At 34.4% G+C, this 11876-nt stretch overlaps 5 protein-coding genes across 5 annotated transcripts in view; 3 read left to right on the top strand and 2 right to left on the bottom strand.

The window, feature by feature from the left end:
* The window catches only part of LOC106343005 (mitochondrial outer membrane protein porin 1-like), a 5028-nt gene extending 4381 nt beyond the window's left edge, over nt 1-647 (bottom strand). Inside the window, exon 1 of the mRNA XM_013782138.1 lies at nt 457-647. Within this exon, the coding sequence (XP_013637592.1) occupies nt 457-505 (49 nt within the window). The 5' untranslated portion in view covers nt 506-647. The remainder of the gene's footprint in view (nt 1-456) is intronic.
* Nucleotides 648-1828: 1181 nt separating this feature from the next.
* LOC106295034 (probable pectate lyase 7) lies at nt 1829-3882 on the top strand. Its single transcript, XM_013730796.1, has 4 exons — nt 1829-2181; nt 2289-3039; nt 3136-3381; nt 3466-3882. The coding sequence occupies exons 1-4, from the start codon at nt 1994-1996 to the stop codon at nt 3688-3690; spliced, it is 1410 nt and encodes a 469-aa protein (XP_013586250.1). The 5' UTR covers nt 1829-1993; the 3' UTR covers nt 3691-3882.
* A 1979-nt stretch (nt 3883-5861) lies between these two features.
* LOC106300514 (probable WRKY transcription factor 72) lies at nt 5862-8113 on the top strand. The gene is made up of 4 exons (XM_013736671.1): nt 5862-6005; nt 6401-6952; nt 7062-7175; nt 7268-8113. The coding sequence occupies exons 1-4, from the start codon at nt 5916-5918 to the stop codon at nt 8111-8113; spliced, it is 1602 nt and encodes a 533-aa protein (XP_013592125.1). The 5' UTR covers nt 5862-5915.
* Nucleotides 8114-8247: 134 nt separating this feature from the next.
* On the bottom strand, nt 8248-8933 carry LOC106302129. Its single transcript, XM_013738654.1, has one exon. It carries the CDS (start codon nt 8837-8839, stop codon nt 8366-8368), a length of 474 nt encoding a protein of 157 aa, XP_013594108.1. The 5' UTR covers nt 8840-8933; the 3' UTR covers nt 8248-8365.
* Nucleotides 8934-9225: 292 nt separating this feature from the next.
* Nucleotides 9226-9854, top strand: LOC106301132. Its single transcript, XM_013737459.1, has one exon. It carries the CDS (start codon nt 9307-9309, stop codon nt 9691-9693), a length of 387 nt encoding a protein of 128 aa, XP_013592913.1. The 5' UTR covers nt 9226-9306; the 3' UTR covers nt 9694-9854.
* Nucleotides 9855-11876: the final 2022 nt, after the last annotated feature.

Here is an 11876-nt window from a genome sequence, read left to right as displayed (position 1 = left end):
ATCACTCATCTTTTCTCTCGTTTGGTCACAGAGCTCTGATACCAATTTGTAATCCCAAATGCTCTGTTTTGTGTTTATGAAACTCTGATTGTATTCAACTGAAAGCAATAGCTATAAGTAGCATTACAATGAAACAAAGAGCTTCTGAAATAAAGCAACAACTAACGCAACTAAACCACTAGAACTGGAAACTACTTGGTCCTAAAGAATAGGACATTATTGAAACAACTAACAAACCTGAAAGACTAAATCAAAACTCCAACGGCTCCAAACTTCAAATGGTAGTTTTGCTCCAACAAGATTACAAACTGAAACCGCAACATTCCTGGACTAGGCATGCGCATAATTAGAAAAATCTTAAGCAAGCGATCCAGAAACCTAACTTACATCTTCTATTTGGCAGAAACAGATTCATTCGCAATCAAAAATGGAGAAAAAGTAGAAGGCAAAGTTCACCTCTGGCTTTTTTGCCGATGTCCGTGTAGAGACCTGGTCCTTTCCCCATTTTTTTCTTGATAGTAGGATATAGCTCCAGAGAGAGAGCCTGAGAATCGCACGAAGAAGAAGAAGAAACTGTGGCGTCTATTAAAGATTAGAAGAAAGCCCTAGCTATTATCAGCCGTTGGATCCATACTTGCTTCCTTCATCTGCTGCCGTTCATTCCTTTTTTTATACTTCTTCACTAATCATCCTCTTCTCTATTGGACCTTATTCTAATATGTCCTCCTATAACCTCTTCAAAAATTTCTAATATACCCCTTTTCTAGGAACTGGGACATATTAGATTACTTTCGGATGACCCAAATGGGTTTGGGTGGATGGGTTTGACCCGGTAAATACCTTAACTTATTAAGAGTTTTTTTGTATTTAGCCACATTTTGTAATCAAAAATAAATGAAAATAAATTATTAACTAGAAAAGGGGTATATTAGAATTTTTTTAAGAGGTTATAGGACATATGAGAATAAGGTCCGGCAGGCGTCGTTTTATACTAACCTTACTTTATTTTTTTTTGAAACTAAGGCTACTAACCTTACTTTATTCCCTTGACTCTCTTCTGTCTTGAATGGGTAATGATTCGGTTTATTCACTAATTGAATTAATTAGTCTGAAACCCACGTGGGTTTGTTTGGAGTTCAATAATTGTTTCGCCATTAGTTGTCTGATATCTTTGTTTAATACTCAAATTCAGGGTTTCATTATAAATAGTTCACGATTTTAAGTAAATTGCTATTTACAATTTTTAACATAAACCTTAACATACTCAAGGATGAAAAATTATGTCTAAATTTATATTTACAAACAAAAGCAAAATTTTCGAAAATTTCACCATCAGCCAAATTTCAAAAGCAAAAAATACAAGAACATATGAGCATTGTTTGAAGTCATTATTTATTATTGATCAGGTACCACCGAGGCACCGATGTTGTTAGAAAAAAATTAGTTGTTAGTTTTTACTTTTTAGTATGGTTGATACAGATAAATAAATTAGACTTAACAAGCACTCTGACATTTTTACTACTTTTGGATGCATCTGACAACTATAACCTATAAAGTAAATTCTTAAATTGGTTGGAAATATTGAGAAAACAGTAACGCTTCTCTCTTCATAGAAGCATCCAAATATAGAAGACGTACAAAGGAGAGAAAAAATGTTAAATTACTAAAGAAAGAGAAACAGAGAAACCTGTCCACCAGTATATTGTGGTGGCTTTCCATACACAACGGGAAAAACTTTCTAAATTTAGAAGTTAACTTCCTTCGTCAATTTTTCTATTTATAATTATTTAAAGACCAACCTTCACGTTTGTCAAACTTCGCAATACGTTTCACTTTAGGCCAAACAGAAAAAACGACCTAACTCCATGTTTAAAGCTTAGCAGTTCTCCATATATATTTAAAAAATATATAAAAAGATTACCCCTTTGAGAAAGAAAAAAAGAATTAATACAAATTGTTTTTTTCTCTAGAAAAAGGGGTAATCAAATAAAAAATGGAGACGGCTAGGCTTTTAGTTTGTGTGATTTGTATTGCCAGTTTGATTCCGACCTTACGAGCCAATGTTGCGGAGACGGATGAGTATTGGGTAACAAAAGCCAACGAAGCTCGTAGACGTACCCTTATGGCTTACCATCCTGATCCTTATCAGATTGTCGACCACTTCCACGAGCGTCATTACGAGTAACCTCCCTTATTTCTTTATCATGTTTCGTTATAGGATTTTTATAAACGAAAATAATGATTTAGGGTTTATGATGGGTTTTGGTTTTTGTGCATATGATCTTCAGCAACTCTACTGATATTGAAGAGACGGAGGAAAACGCTTCGGAGGAAGAGGACGACATTGAGATGATTTCTAGTGCGACGAACAGCACAAGGAGGAGTCTAAGAGGTAGAGGTAAAGGTAAGGGTAGAGGGAAATGGAGCAAGCTAAAGGGACCTTGCACTGCAAGTAACCCTATCGATAAATGTTGGCGTTGCCAGCCGGATTGGGCCAGGCGTCGCAAGAAGCTCGTCAAGTGTGTCCGTGGATTCGGTTACAAGACCACAGGAGGCAAACGTGGTCGAATCTACGTGGTCACAAGCAACAGAGATGATGACACGGTGAACCCTAGACCCGGAACACTGCGTCACGCTGTGATTCAGAACGAACCACTGTGGATCATTTTCAAGCACGATATGAGCATTAGGTTGTGCCAAGAGCTAATGATTAATAGTCACAAGACGATCGATGCTCGTGGCACTAACGTGCACATCGCATATGGTGCTGGGATCACGATGCAGTACGTGCATAATATCATCATCCATGGGCTTCACATCCATCACATCGTCCAGGGCAGAGGTGGCATGATAAGAAACTCGAATGACCATTTTGGGTTTAGAGGAGTGGCCGATGGAGATGGTATCTCCATCTTTGGAGCAACAAACATTTGGCTTGACCACATTTCTATGTCTAAATGCCAAGATGGTCTCATCGACGCTATAATGGGCTCCACCGGTATCACTATCTCTAACTCTCATTTCACCCACCATAACGATGTGAGTATTCATCAAATCCATTACATGTTTAGCTAGTAGATTGTGCCTAATTGATTTGCCAAAAGTATCTAATGAACATGTTATTTGTGTGTTTAGGTGATGTTGCTTGGTGCACAAAATGACAACCACGCGGACAAGAAAATGCAAGTCACCGTGGCTTTCAACCACTTTGGTAAAGGACTTGTGCAGAGGATGCCGAGGATTCGATGGGGTTTCGTCCATGTTGTCAACAATGACTACACTCACTGGGAGCTTTACGCTATCGGGGGTAGCCAAAGTCCTACCATTCTCAGCCACGGAAACCGTTTCATCGCTCCTCCTCACCTACAACATTACAGAGAGGTACAAACATATAAACCCCAAAGGCTTGATGTGTTTAAGGTATATATAGTTTTTGAGCTAAGAGAAAATTGTGTGCGTGTATAGGTGACAAAGAGGGATTCCGCTCCAGAATCGGAGTGGAAAAACTGGAACTGGAGATCCGAGAAAGACATTTTCATGAACAATGCATATTTCAGACAATCTGGAAACCCAAAGTTCATGTGTTCACACTCTAGACAACAGATGATAAAGCCCAAACACGGTGTTGCCGTTTCAAAGCTAACCAAATACGCCGGAGCATTGGATTGCCGGGTCGGAAAACCATGCTAAACAATATTGCTCACTACTATTTTTTTTCCTCCTTGTATCTAGGCCAAAATCTTTTTAAGAAAAATCATGGGGTAAAACTTTGAAATAAGTCTAATTTATGAAGATTTTTGTCTAAAATATGAATGCGAACGGCTGGATACTTTGTAACTCTATTCTGTTTCTGTATTACATTTGTTGTGTGTGTGTTTTTTTGGTTGTGCTCGCCATAATTTCACTATCTTATCTTGGGGACAAATATAAAATACCAATGGAAAAACAAAGACTTAAGCAATGACTCAAGGATCAAAAAACTAATGTCCATTTCCTAAACCGATTGTTCTTAATTAACAATTTAACTGATGTGTTGATTACTTATCCGAATAGTCATTTTCTAATATTTTGGCCTTCATTCCAAATATATTATATACATATCCACCAAAACTTACACTTGCTAATACAAAAAAATTAAACAAAATATATGAATTAATCCGTTTCCATCAGCTCTTTTGGTTTGTGATTAAAAAGATTATAGAACATATTAAGTATGTTAACAATTTATTAGATTTGACAAATGATTTCTTTGGTATTAATTAATTTTGATAAGTATCTGTCCAAAACATGTGTTAGAAAAAATCGTTCTCAAACATATTATTCTTTATTTCTTCCAATTGTAGAAGGCGGTAAGAATAGTTTAGCTTCAGTACATGAAATGATAGTAATTCTAACATTTAGCAAATAAGTATAAGGCGTGTTGACCATTAATTAACCAATAGTATTATATACAGAGAATCTCAAGCTGGCCTTAAGCTTAAAAAGTCTTTATGTCATTGTTTAATGTCAATGTCTAAATCGACACCATTGACCTTTATAGGTCAGTAGAAAATCTATTAGCAAGTTGATGAACAATAACTTATTGAATACTTCGCAAGGAAGGCTGGCAGACTTGCGAAACCTTCATCGCTATAGTTTATTAAAAAAAAATATTATTTGCATATTTGACAATGCATGTTTAATCACACAATACACGAACATACCTACTAATACATGTTTCTAAAAATGTTGAAATTTCGTGAAGACATGCTAGTTGACCCTTCCATTCACTGATTCACTCATTGTCGAGCAAAAGTCAACTACTATTATTGACCATTGAATTTTCTCTTTCTTTTTCTTTTTATTTGTTGAATCGACTATTCCGATTTTTCGCTGTCATTTGTTTTCCTTTTTCCCATTTTTATATGGCATGTCACTGCAATTTCGCCTCGCTTGGTTGTTTCCATTCATATAATTTTTGTCTTTTGTAGGAGAGGTTATTTGATCATAAGAGGCGTAAATATTTTTGTGATATTCTAAAGTAATTCGTATCGATGACCGAGGACTTTTTCTAGTATATGTTTATTTATTTTCTTGTAATCTAGTATACGATAGCGTGGCAAAATATAAAATTACACACGAAATCATTAGTTTTTTCCATGAAATGTTATTAAGCGATTGTTGAGTTTTCTTGGACATTGTGAGAAAACTAAAATTAAAACTTATTTTTGTTTGCTTCTAATCCCTAAATGGGTTTGGTGTTTGATTATGGGAAGCTACTAAATATGTTATCAAATTTTAGTTATCAAAGACAAGATGACTATATCCATATGTTAACTTATCAATATGTTACATCCTTTTGGTAAAGAAAGAAACCACATAGATACACGATAGTTTACTTAGACCAAAACAAGAAACAAAATAAGATGCTAGCTAATTAAAATGAAACACTTACAAACTCACGTATCCATATGAAATTCACCCTTTCAAAGGAATATGAAATTCACCCTTAATGTGTAAAGCTAAACTGCTAATATGTCCATTCATATACACGGGAGCACACGCATGTATTTAGAGAGAGAGAGAAGGTTCCAATTGAAAAAATAATTATAGTAGACTAGGTATCGTATTATTATCATCAACGAGGCCAAGGATTTATATTTTGGTTAGATTAAAACAAATGACTCGGATGTGAAAGCATATAAATCCGGAGATCGAAAAGGTCGTCCTTAACTCATGGTTGAAATCATTATAAAAATGAACAAGTTGAAGTGTTGACGATATGAGTCTTCCTCGAAGAAAGTACACATCGATCTATTCTGAAGGCTATATAGTAAGAGGTTGTGAAGAAAGAGGACAAACAAACAAAAAAAAAAGAATTTTCAGACAAGAAGAAGAGGACGAATTGAAGATCTTCTTATATTTCTGATTTCTAAATGGAGGTTCTTAAGAAACTACCTACTTCAGATTCTATTGTAAAAGATGAAGTTGCTGGATCTGATGGCGGCATCCAAGAAAGTAGAAAGGTAATAACGAAACCTCAGATGTTATATCTATATATATACGTTAGTCTAGGTGAGAAACCTCCTTATAATCATTTTGTGCGTCTGATTTACTGCAGCTTATTAGCATGTGTTTTGATCTAGGATTTCATCATATATCTATGGACATGTGAAAGTGCGGAAATGGTTTTTACCATATCGATTTAATTATTTTCAGTTTTGTTACACAAAAATTGAATACTAGTCCATTACTTTAGTGTCATACATAGTTTATTCATTGCTTGCATATTTGAACTCATCCATGATTATAGCTCAATATATAGAGAAAATACAATATATTATTTTTGTCAGTAAATATTGTTTTCATATAGAGAAGATAATGATTTATTAATAATATTAAATGTATGATGATATTTCAGGTGAGTCATGAACTTGAATCTGCAAATGTTGAGATGCGTGAAATGAAGGAGGAGAATGAGAAACTTAAAGTAATGCTAGAACATATTGAGAGTGATTACAAGTCTCTTAGACTCAGATATTTGAACAAAGTTCAGCAAAAATCTTCAGCCAAACCAGTTCCGGATAACAAGAATGATCATCTCAACGCAGAGTTTTTAAGTTCTTCTGATCAAGAACGTGAATTTGTTTCGCTTTCTCTGGGGAGAAGAAGCTCAAATTCTCCAGCTAATAGCATTGCCAATAAAGAAGAGAAGACAAAATTAATATGCTTAGGAGCCAAGGAAGAAGAGGAATTGACAAATGCGGGTTTGGCTTTAGGACCAGCCGTTGGATTAGCAAAGGAAAATCGTGCCATTTCAAGCCTAGAATATAGCTCATCAGAAGAAGCTCCAGCCATGAATAAAGTCACCGGGAAGAGAAGTTCTCCTAGTGGCGGTGCTGATGATAATAGTCAGCAAAATCTTGCCAAAAGATCTAGAGTTTGTGTTAGAGCAAGATGTGACACTCTCACGGTGAGTTTTTTTTATATATATATTCATATAATCTATCATGCTGATTATTTCAAAAAATTTGTCATCTTATATATATTGATAAAATAATATCGTATGTTTGTGTTATAAGATGAATGATGGCTGTCAATGGAGAAAATACGGACAAAAGGTTGCGAAAGGAAACCCTTGTCCAAGAGCATATTACCGCTGCACGGTTGCACCTGGTTGTCCTGTTCGAAGACAGGTATCTATATCTACCGAGTGACATATACTATAAAACATACTATTATAGTTTCCGGTGTCTAATTTCTTGTAATATTTTTTATTCTTGAAAAGGTCCAAAGATGCGTGGATGACATGTCAATTCTAATCACAACTTATGAAGGAACACACAACCACCCTCTTCCACTCACAGCCACCGCCATGGCTTCCACCACCGCAGCTGCGGCCTCCATGCTCCTCTCTGGTTCCTCCACATCAGGGTTAGACACCGAGATGATCAAGAACGGTATGAACTTCAAACTTTATGACAACAATTCAAGATTCATAAACAAACCAACCGTTCTCTCGCCTTTACACCCTACAGTCACTCTAGATCTCACTACTCCTATGCCAAAACCATCTTCATCACCATATTCTTTGAACTTCAACACATTTTCTTCACTCCAAAGGTTCCCTTCCACAAGCCTTAATTTCTCTGCTTCTTCTTCTTCCTCCGATTCAACTTCAACCATCAACATTCCCACGATATGGGGTAGTGGATACGCTTCTTGCAGTCCTATTACAGATAATAAGGTACACACCGGAGGGCCATCATTTCCAAATATTGGAAAAAACCTACCGCAAAACCCTTCTTTGACCGAAACCCTAACGAAGGCTCTTACTTCTGACCCAAGTTTCCACTCAGTGATAGCACAAGCCATATCAACTATGGTCGGATCAGGGAATGGAGATCAGCAATCCGCTCGTACCTTAAATAGCCAACAGGCTGCTGCAGATTCTAACAACCAAAATAAAGGATGTGAAGGGCATTTCAGCAGCTTATTGATGTCAAATATGGCGAATCCAGGAATGTTATCAACGTTAAACCTACCGTCGTCAGAACTTCCATTCACTTTGTTCACGACTTCTTCTTCTTCGTCTAAGCCAAGTTTTTCGAACGAGGAAAAAAAGAGGTTGTAACTTTATAGTATTTTCAGTGTGTAATGCAAACGTCTTAAGAGTTAATTATTTTTCTGATGATATATTTTGTGTGGCCCATTTGTTTGACCATGACGACAACGGATGATAAAATTAGTTCGCCAAAACGTCTTACTTTCAGTATTGCCGACCAAACACAACTTGGATACGCTTACAAAAAAAACAGTGTAATGAACTACTAATTAGGAAAAATTGTTACGCACCAAACCATTGATAATATCATAAATTTACACTTTAAGTTTTCTTCAACAGCTTAATAATGCGTTTAATCGTAGACATAAACTCTTTCTCCTTCTCTGGAACCACAGAATGATATGCATTCTCCTTCCATGCTCTGTAGAAAAATGATTCTTTCTCAACAAATATGGTAGCTTTGTTTGCGTTGCACGTTCCGTTCTTCAGAGTATCCGACATTTCGTTAAGTAGCGATTCAGATTTCACTAAAGAACTCAACTCCTCTTTCATATCATCTTTTGATTCCTTCTTCAATGTTTTCAACTCTCCCAGCAATTTCTTTGCATTCTCAATTTCTTTTGTAAGTTTGTCGTTTATGAGTTCTTTTTCTTCTTCTCCTTTTAATGTTGTCAATGTTTCGGGGTTTACATCGCGGAGTTTCACTAGCTTTACGTCTCTCGCTGCAGCCTCTTCGATGTTGCATCCCAATGCGATGACTAGGGTCACAATAAGTATGATAGATTTCTTTGCCATATTGTATTGTTTCAAATTGGTTTAAGGCAAATCTTATTTGGTCATATATATGAGAGGACTGAAACTTCTGTGGGTGGTTGCCTTTACACGGAAAAATGTTGTCTAAAAGTAGAAGGTAATGTTTGATCAAAAAAAAAGAAGTAGAAGGTAATGTTTGATATTTTGATGTCCGATACTTCTATTAGTAAATGCTATAAATATAAAAAGTTGACTAAATGATTTTAGTAAAAAAGAAATATGAGAATTTTGTGGATAACCAAATAAAGATGATTCTCCGGGTGAATACAATACGTTGACCTTCAGTTTAAGGTTATATGTACATACTATTATTAGTCACGGATAATAGTATAAAGTAACCTAAAAATCAAAGACAAGAACTCACATCTCTTCTCGCCTCTTTTCCTTTAACAAATTATTTGGAATCTGATTCCAAACTGATTGTTAAGGGAAAATTGAGCTCTATAGTCATGGCAAAGATCTCCTTATTGCTTTTGGTCGTTGTCCTTTTCTCCTCTCTCCAGGCTTATGAAGCTCACCGCATTGGAAATTTCGATAAAGGACTTGAAAAAGACTTGCACAATGCCGAGGCCATGATCGAGGAAGACTTGAAGGCCAAGAAAACGAGCAGTCAAGGTTTGAAATCTGAGGTGACAACGTTGAGCAAATCTGAACAGACACTGAAACAACTTGGAAATGATTACAAAAAGGATACGGATGAAGCGCCTTACGGAAAGAAACTCAAAAAATTCAGCAGGCTGGTAAAAGTCAAGGAGGCACTTGGGAAAAAAAAGAAAGCTGCATCCGTAATCCAAAAGATCTTGAAGGATTTTGGGCTAAACGGAGGGAGGGAATGACAAAAGATAATAATTAGGGTTTGATTACTATTCAAAGAAGGTTTGAACTTGTTCATTGAGTTTAGCTTTACAAGTGAGAGGAGATATAATAATTTCCCCCATAGTATACTAGTTGCATCATAATGTAATTAACATGATTAAATGAAATATTACTACTTATGATATCATAATATGTTTCTATGCGAAATTTCAATACTTATGTCAGTTTTCTTTTAGGTTAAAACTTACGCAAGTTTGTGGATACAAAGTTTGAAATATATATTTATAAAATATTATCGATGAACCACATCAATTTACAAAAATAACTTCTACTACTTAATCAACCAATTTTTCGCAAGTTAAGTTCAGTGAAAATTGTGTTTTTTTTTTAATTTCTACTACCTAACTATAATTGTGTGTTTTTTTAATTTTTGCATCTTGTCATAAGTAAAGTCAGTAATTATTCAAATTTTATTTTTTTATATATACTGATATATATCTTCAGAAATACTCATGATAAAAAAATTAGATGAAAGGATCCATTTATTTCAATAATCACTGCAAACAATATTTTAGAAAGTAGATGGTTAGAGTTTTTGATATCACACAATTTATTAAAATCTAAGTTTAGCAATTCATAAATGATGAAATTTGTATATTTGTGTTTATATATATATATATATATTTTTTTTTTTCGGTAACCGCGGGTTTCCGGCGACCGTGGTCAACCGACTATTTCCGCGAGGCCCACGACACTCCACGTATTCTTGGGATTTAACCCTAGTCCGGGTGACCAACGCGAGTCGAACCTGCGAGGAAGGTATTGGTTCTGGGCCTCAACTACCTCTAGGCCAACCGCGCGTTGGCCAACCGCGCGTTGGCCAACCGCGCGTTGGCCAACCGCGTTGGTTATATATTTGATTTGATCGCTGATGGGATTATTATATAAGGACCAATAAACTATAAATTAAACACTCCATTTTATTAAACTGCTAATATTAAATGAAATTGTTTAATTATATGTTTATAATTGTTGTAGTTAACAACAAACACTTTGTATTTGTAATTATTTTGAAAATTTTAATTATCTTAAACATTTGAAAATTGAATTAATATATAAATTACTATTATTTTCTAACTATCAAATTTTAAGTTGTAGTTAACATGGTGAATGAGATTTCATATTCTTATAAAACATTGACAAATATTTACGGTGGTGGACAGTTTTGAAAATTTCTAAATTTTACAAACAGTTACAATACCATTGTTAAGGTCATATACATTTAATGTCGAAGATTTTAAGTCGAAAAATGAATCAGTCAATATAGATAATTTTATCACTCATCACGTGATAAGACAATGTAACAAATAAAATTTCGAAGGATCTTATTACTTGTGAAGTGATCGAGTCTAATAAATATTCACATTCAAAGATCATAAGCTTGACATTACATCTCCATGTGTATTCAGTGACGATACTTGGAAGGAAAAATGCACTTAAATATCATTTTAATTTATAGATTATGCTAAAACATGTTTTTTAGAAAAAGTTAATTTGTGGAATTGCTTAACTTTACATAAGATACAAATAATGGAAAAAAAGAGAAAAAATGTGTGTGATTTACTGAAAACAATATATTACTAAACAAGACCTCTTAAAGTAAACATATAATCATGTTTTCGACAATCACAAATTATTAAATAGTTAAATTTAAATGTGATTCAAAAATATTAAATTACCTTATTAAAGTATTAAATGATTCAAAAATATTAATTTGTATTCTACATTTTAATCTATTAAAAAATCATGAATGCCCAACTTATCATTATAATTTACCTTATTAAATTAAATAATTAAATGTGATTCAAAAATATTAAGTTGTATTTAAAATTTCTAAATACCTTACCTAAATAATATAAGAGGTATAATTTAAGGGCTTTTTGCAGAATTGACCTATAACTTAAAGTCAAACACAAAAATAACCTCCTTTTTTTTGAAAATTAGTTTTGCCCTATTCACCCCACAAGTTCATATAATTTACGAAAATGCTATCAATTTTTTTTTTCGAAAATGACATTTTTACTCTCTCACCCTCATCATCTTCAAGTAATTACAAGATTGTCATTGTCATCAATACCACAACCACCATGAACAACCAATTTGAAGCTCTTAATGCTCCCAAAATCGATTTACCCTTCTTCTT

This window comes from Brassica oleracea, chromosome C1, assembly GCF_000695525.1.
Source record: "Brassica oleracea var. oleracea cultivar TO1000 chromosome C1, BOL, whole genome shotgun sequence".
Taxonomy (NCBI): domain Eukaryota; kingdom Viridiplantae; phylum Streptophyta; class Magnoliopsida; order Brassicales; family Brassicaceae; genus Brassica; species Brassica oleracea.
Note: the sequence above shows the minus strand (reverse complement) of the source record. Positions and strands in the feature narration are given on the sequence as shown.

Coding starts and splice junctions, on each gene's coding strand:
- LOC106295034 (XM_013730796.1), top strand. CDS start 1,994: ATGGAGACGGCTAGGCTTTTAGTTTGTGTGATTTGTATTGCCAGTTTG. Junction 2,182..2,288: donor TTCCACGAGCGTCATTACGA/GTAACCTCCCTT, acceptor TATGATCTTCAG/CAACTCTACTGATATTGAAG. Junction 3,040..3,135: donor ATTTCACCCACCATAACGAT/GTGAGTATTCAT, acceptor TTGTGTGTTTAG/GTGATGTTGCTTGGTGCACA.
- LOC106300514 (XM_013736671.1), top strand. CDS start 5,916: ATGGAGGTTCTTAAGAAACTACCTACTTCAGATTCTATTGTAAAAGAT. Junction 6,953..7,061: donor CAAGATGTGACACTCTCACG/GTGAGTTTTTTT, acceptor TTGTGTTATAAG/ATGAATGATGGCTGTCAATG. Junction 7,176..7,267: donor GTTGTCCTGTTCGAAGACAG/GTATCTATATCT, acceptor ATTCTTGAAAAG/GTCCAAAGATGCGTGGATGA.
- LOC106302129 (XM_013738654.1), bottom strand. CDS start 8,839: ATGGCAAAGAAATCTATCATACTTATTGTGACCCTAGTCATCGCATTG.
- LOC106301132 (XM_013737459.1), top strand. CDS start 9,307: ATGGCAAAGATCTCCTTATTGCTTTTGGTCGTTGTCCTTTTCTCCTCT.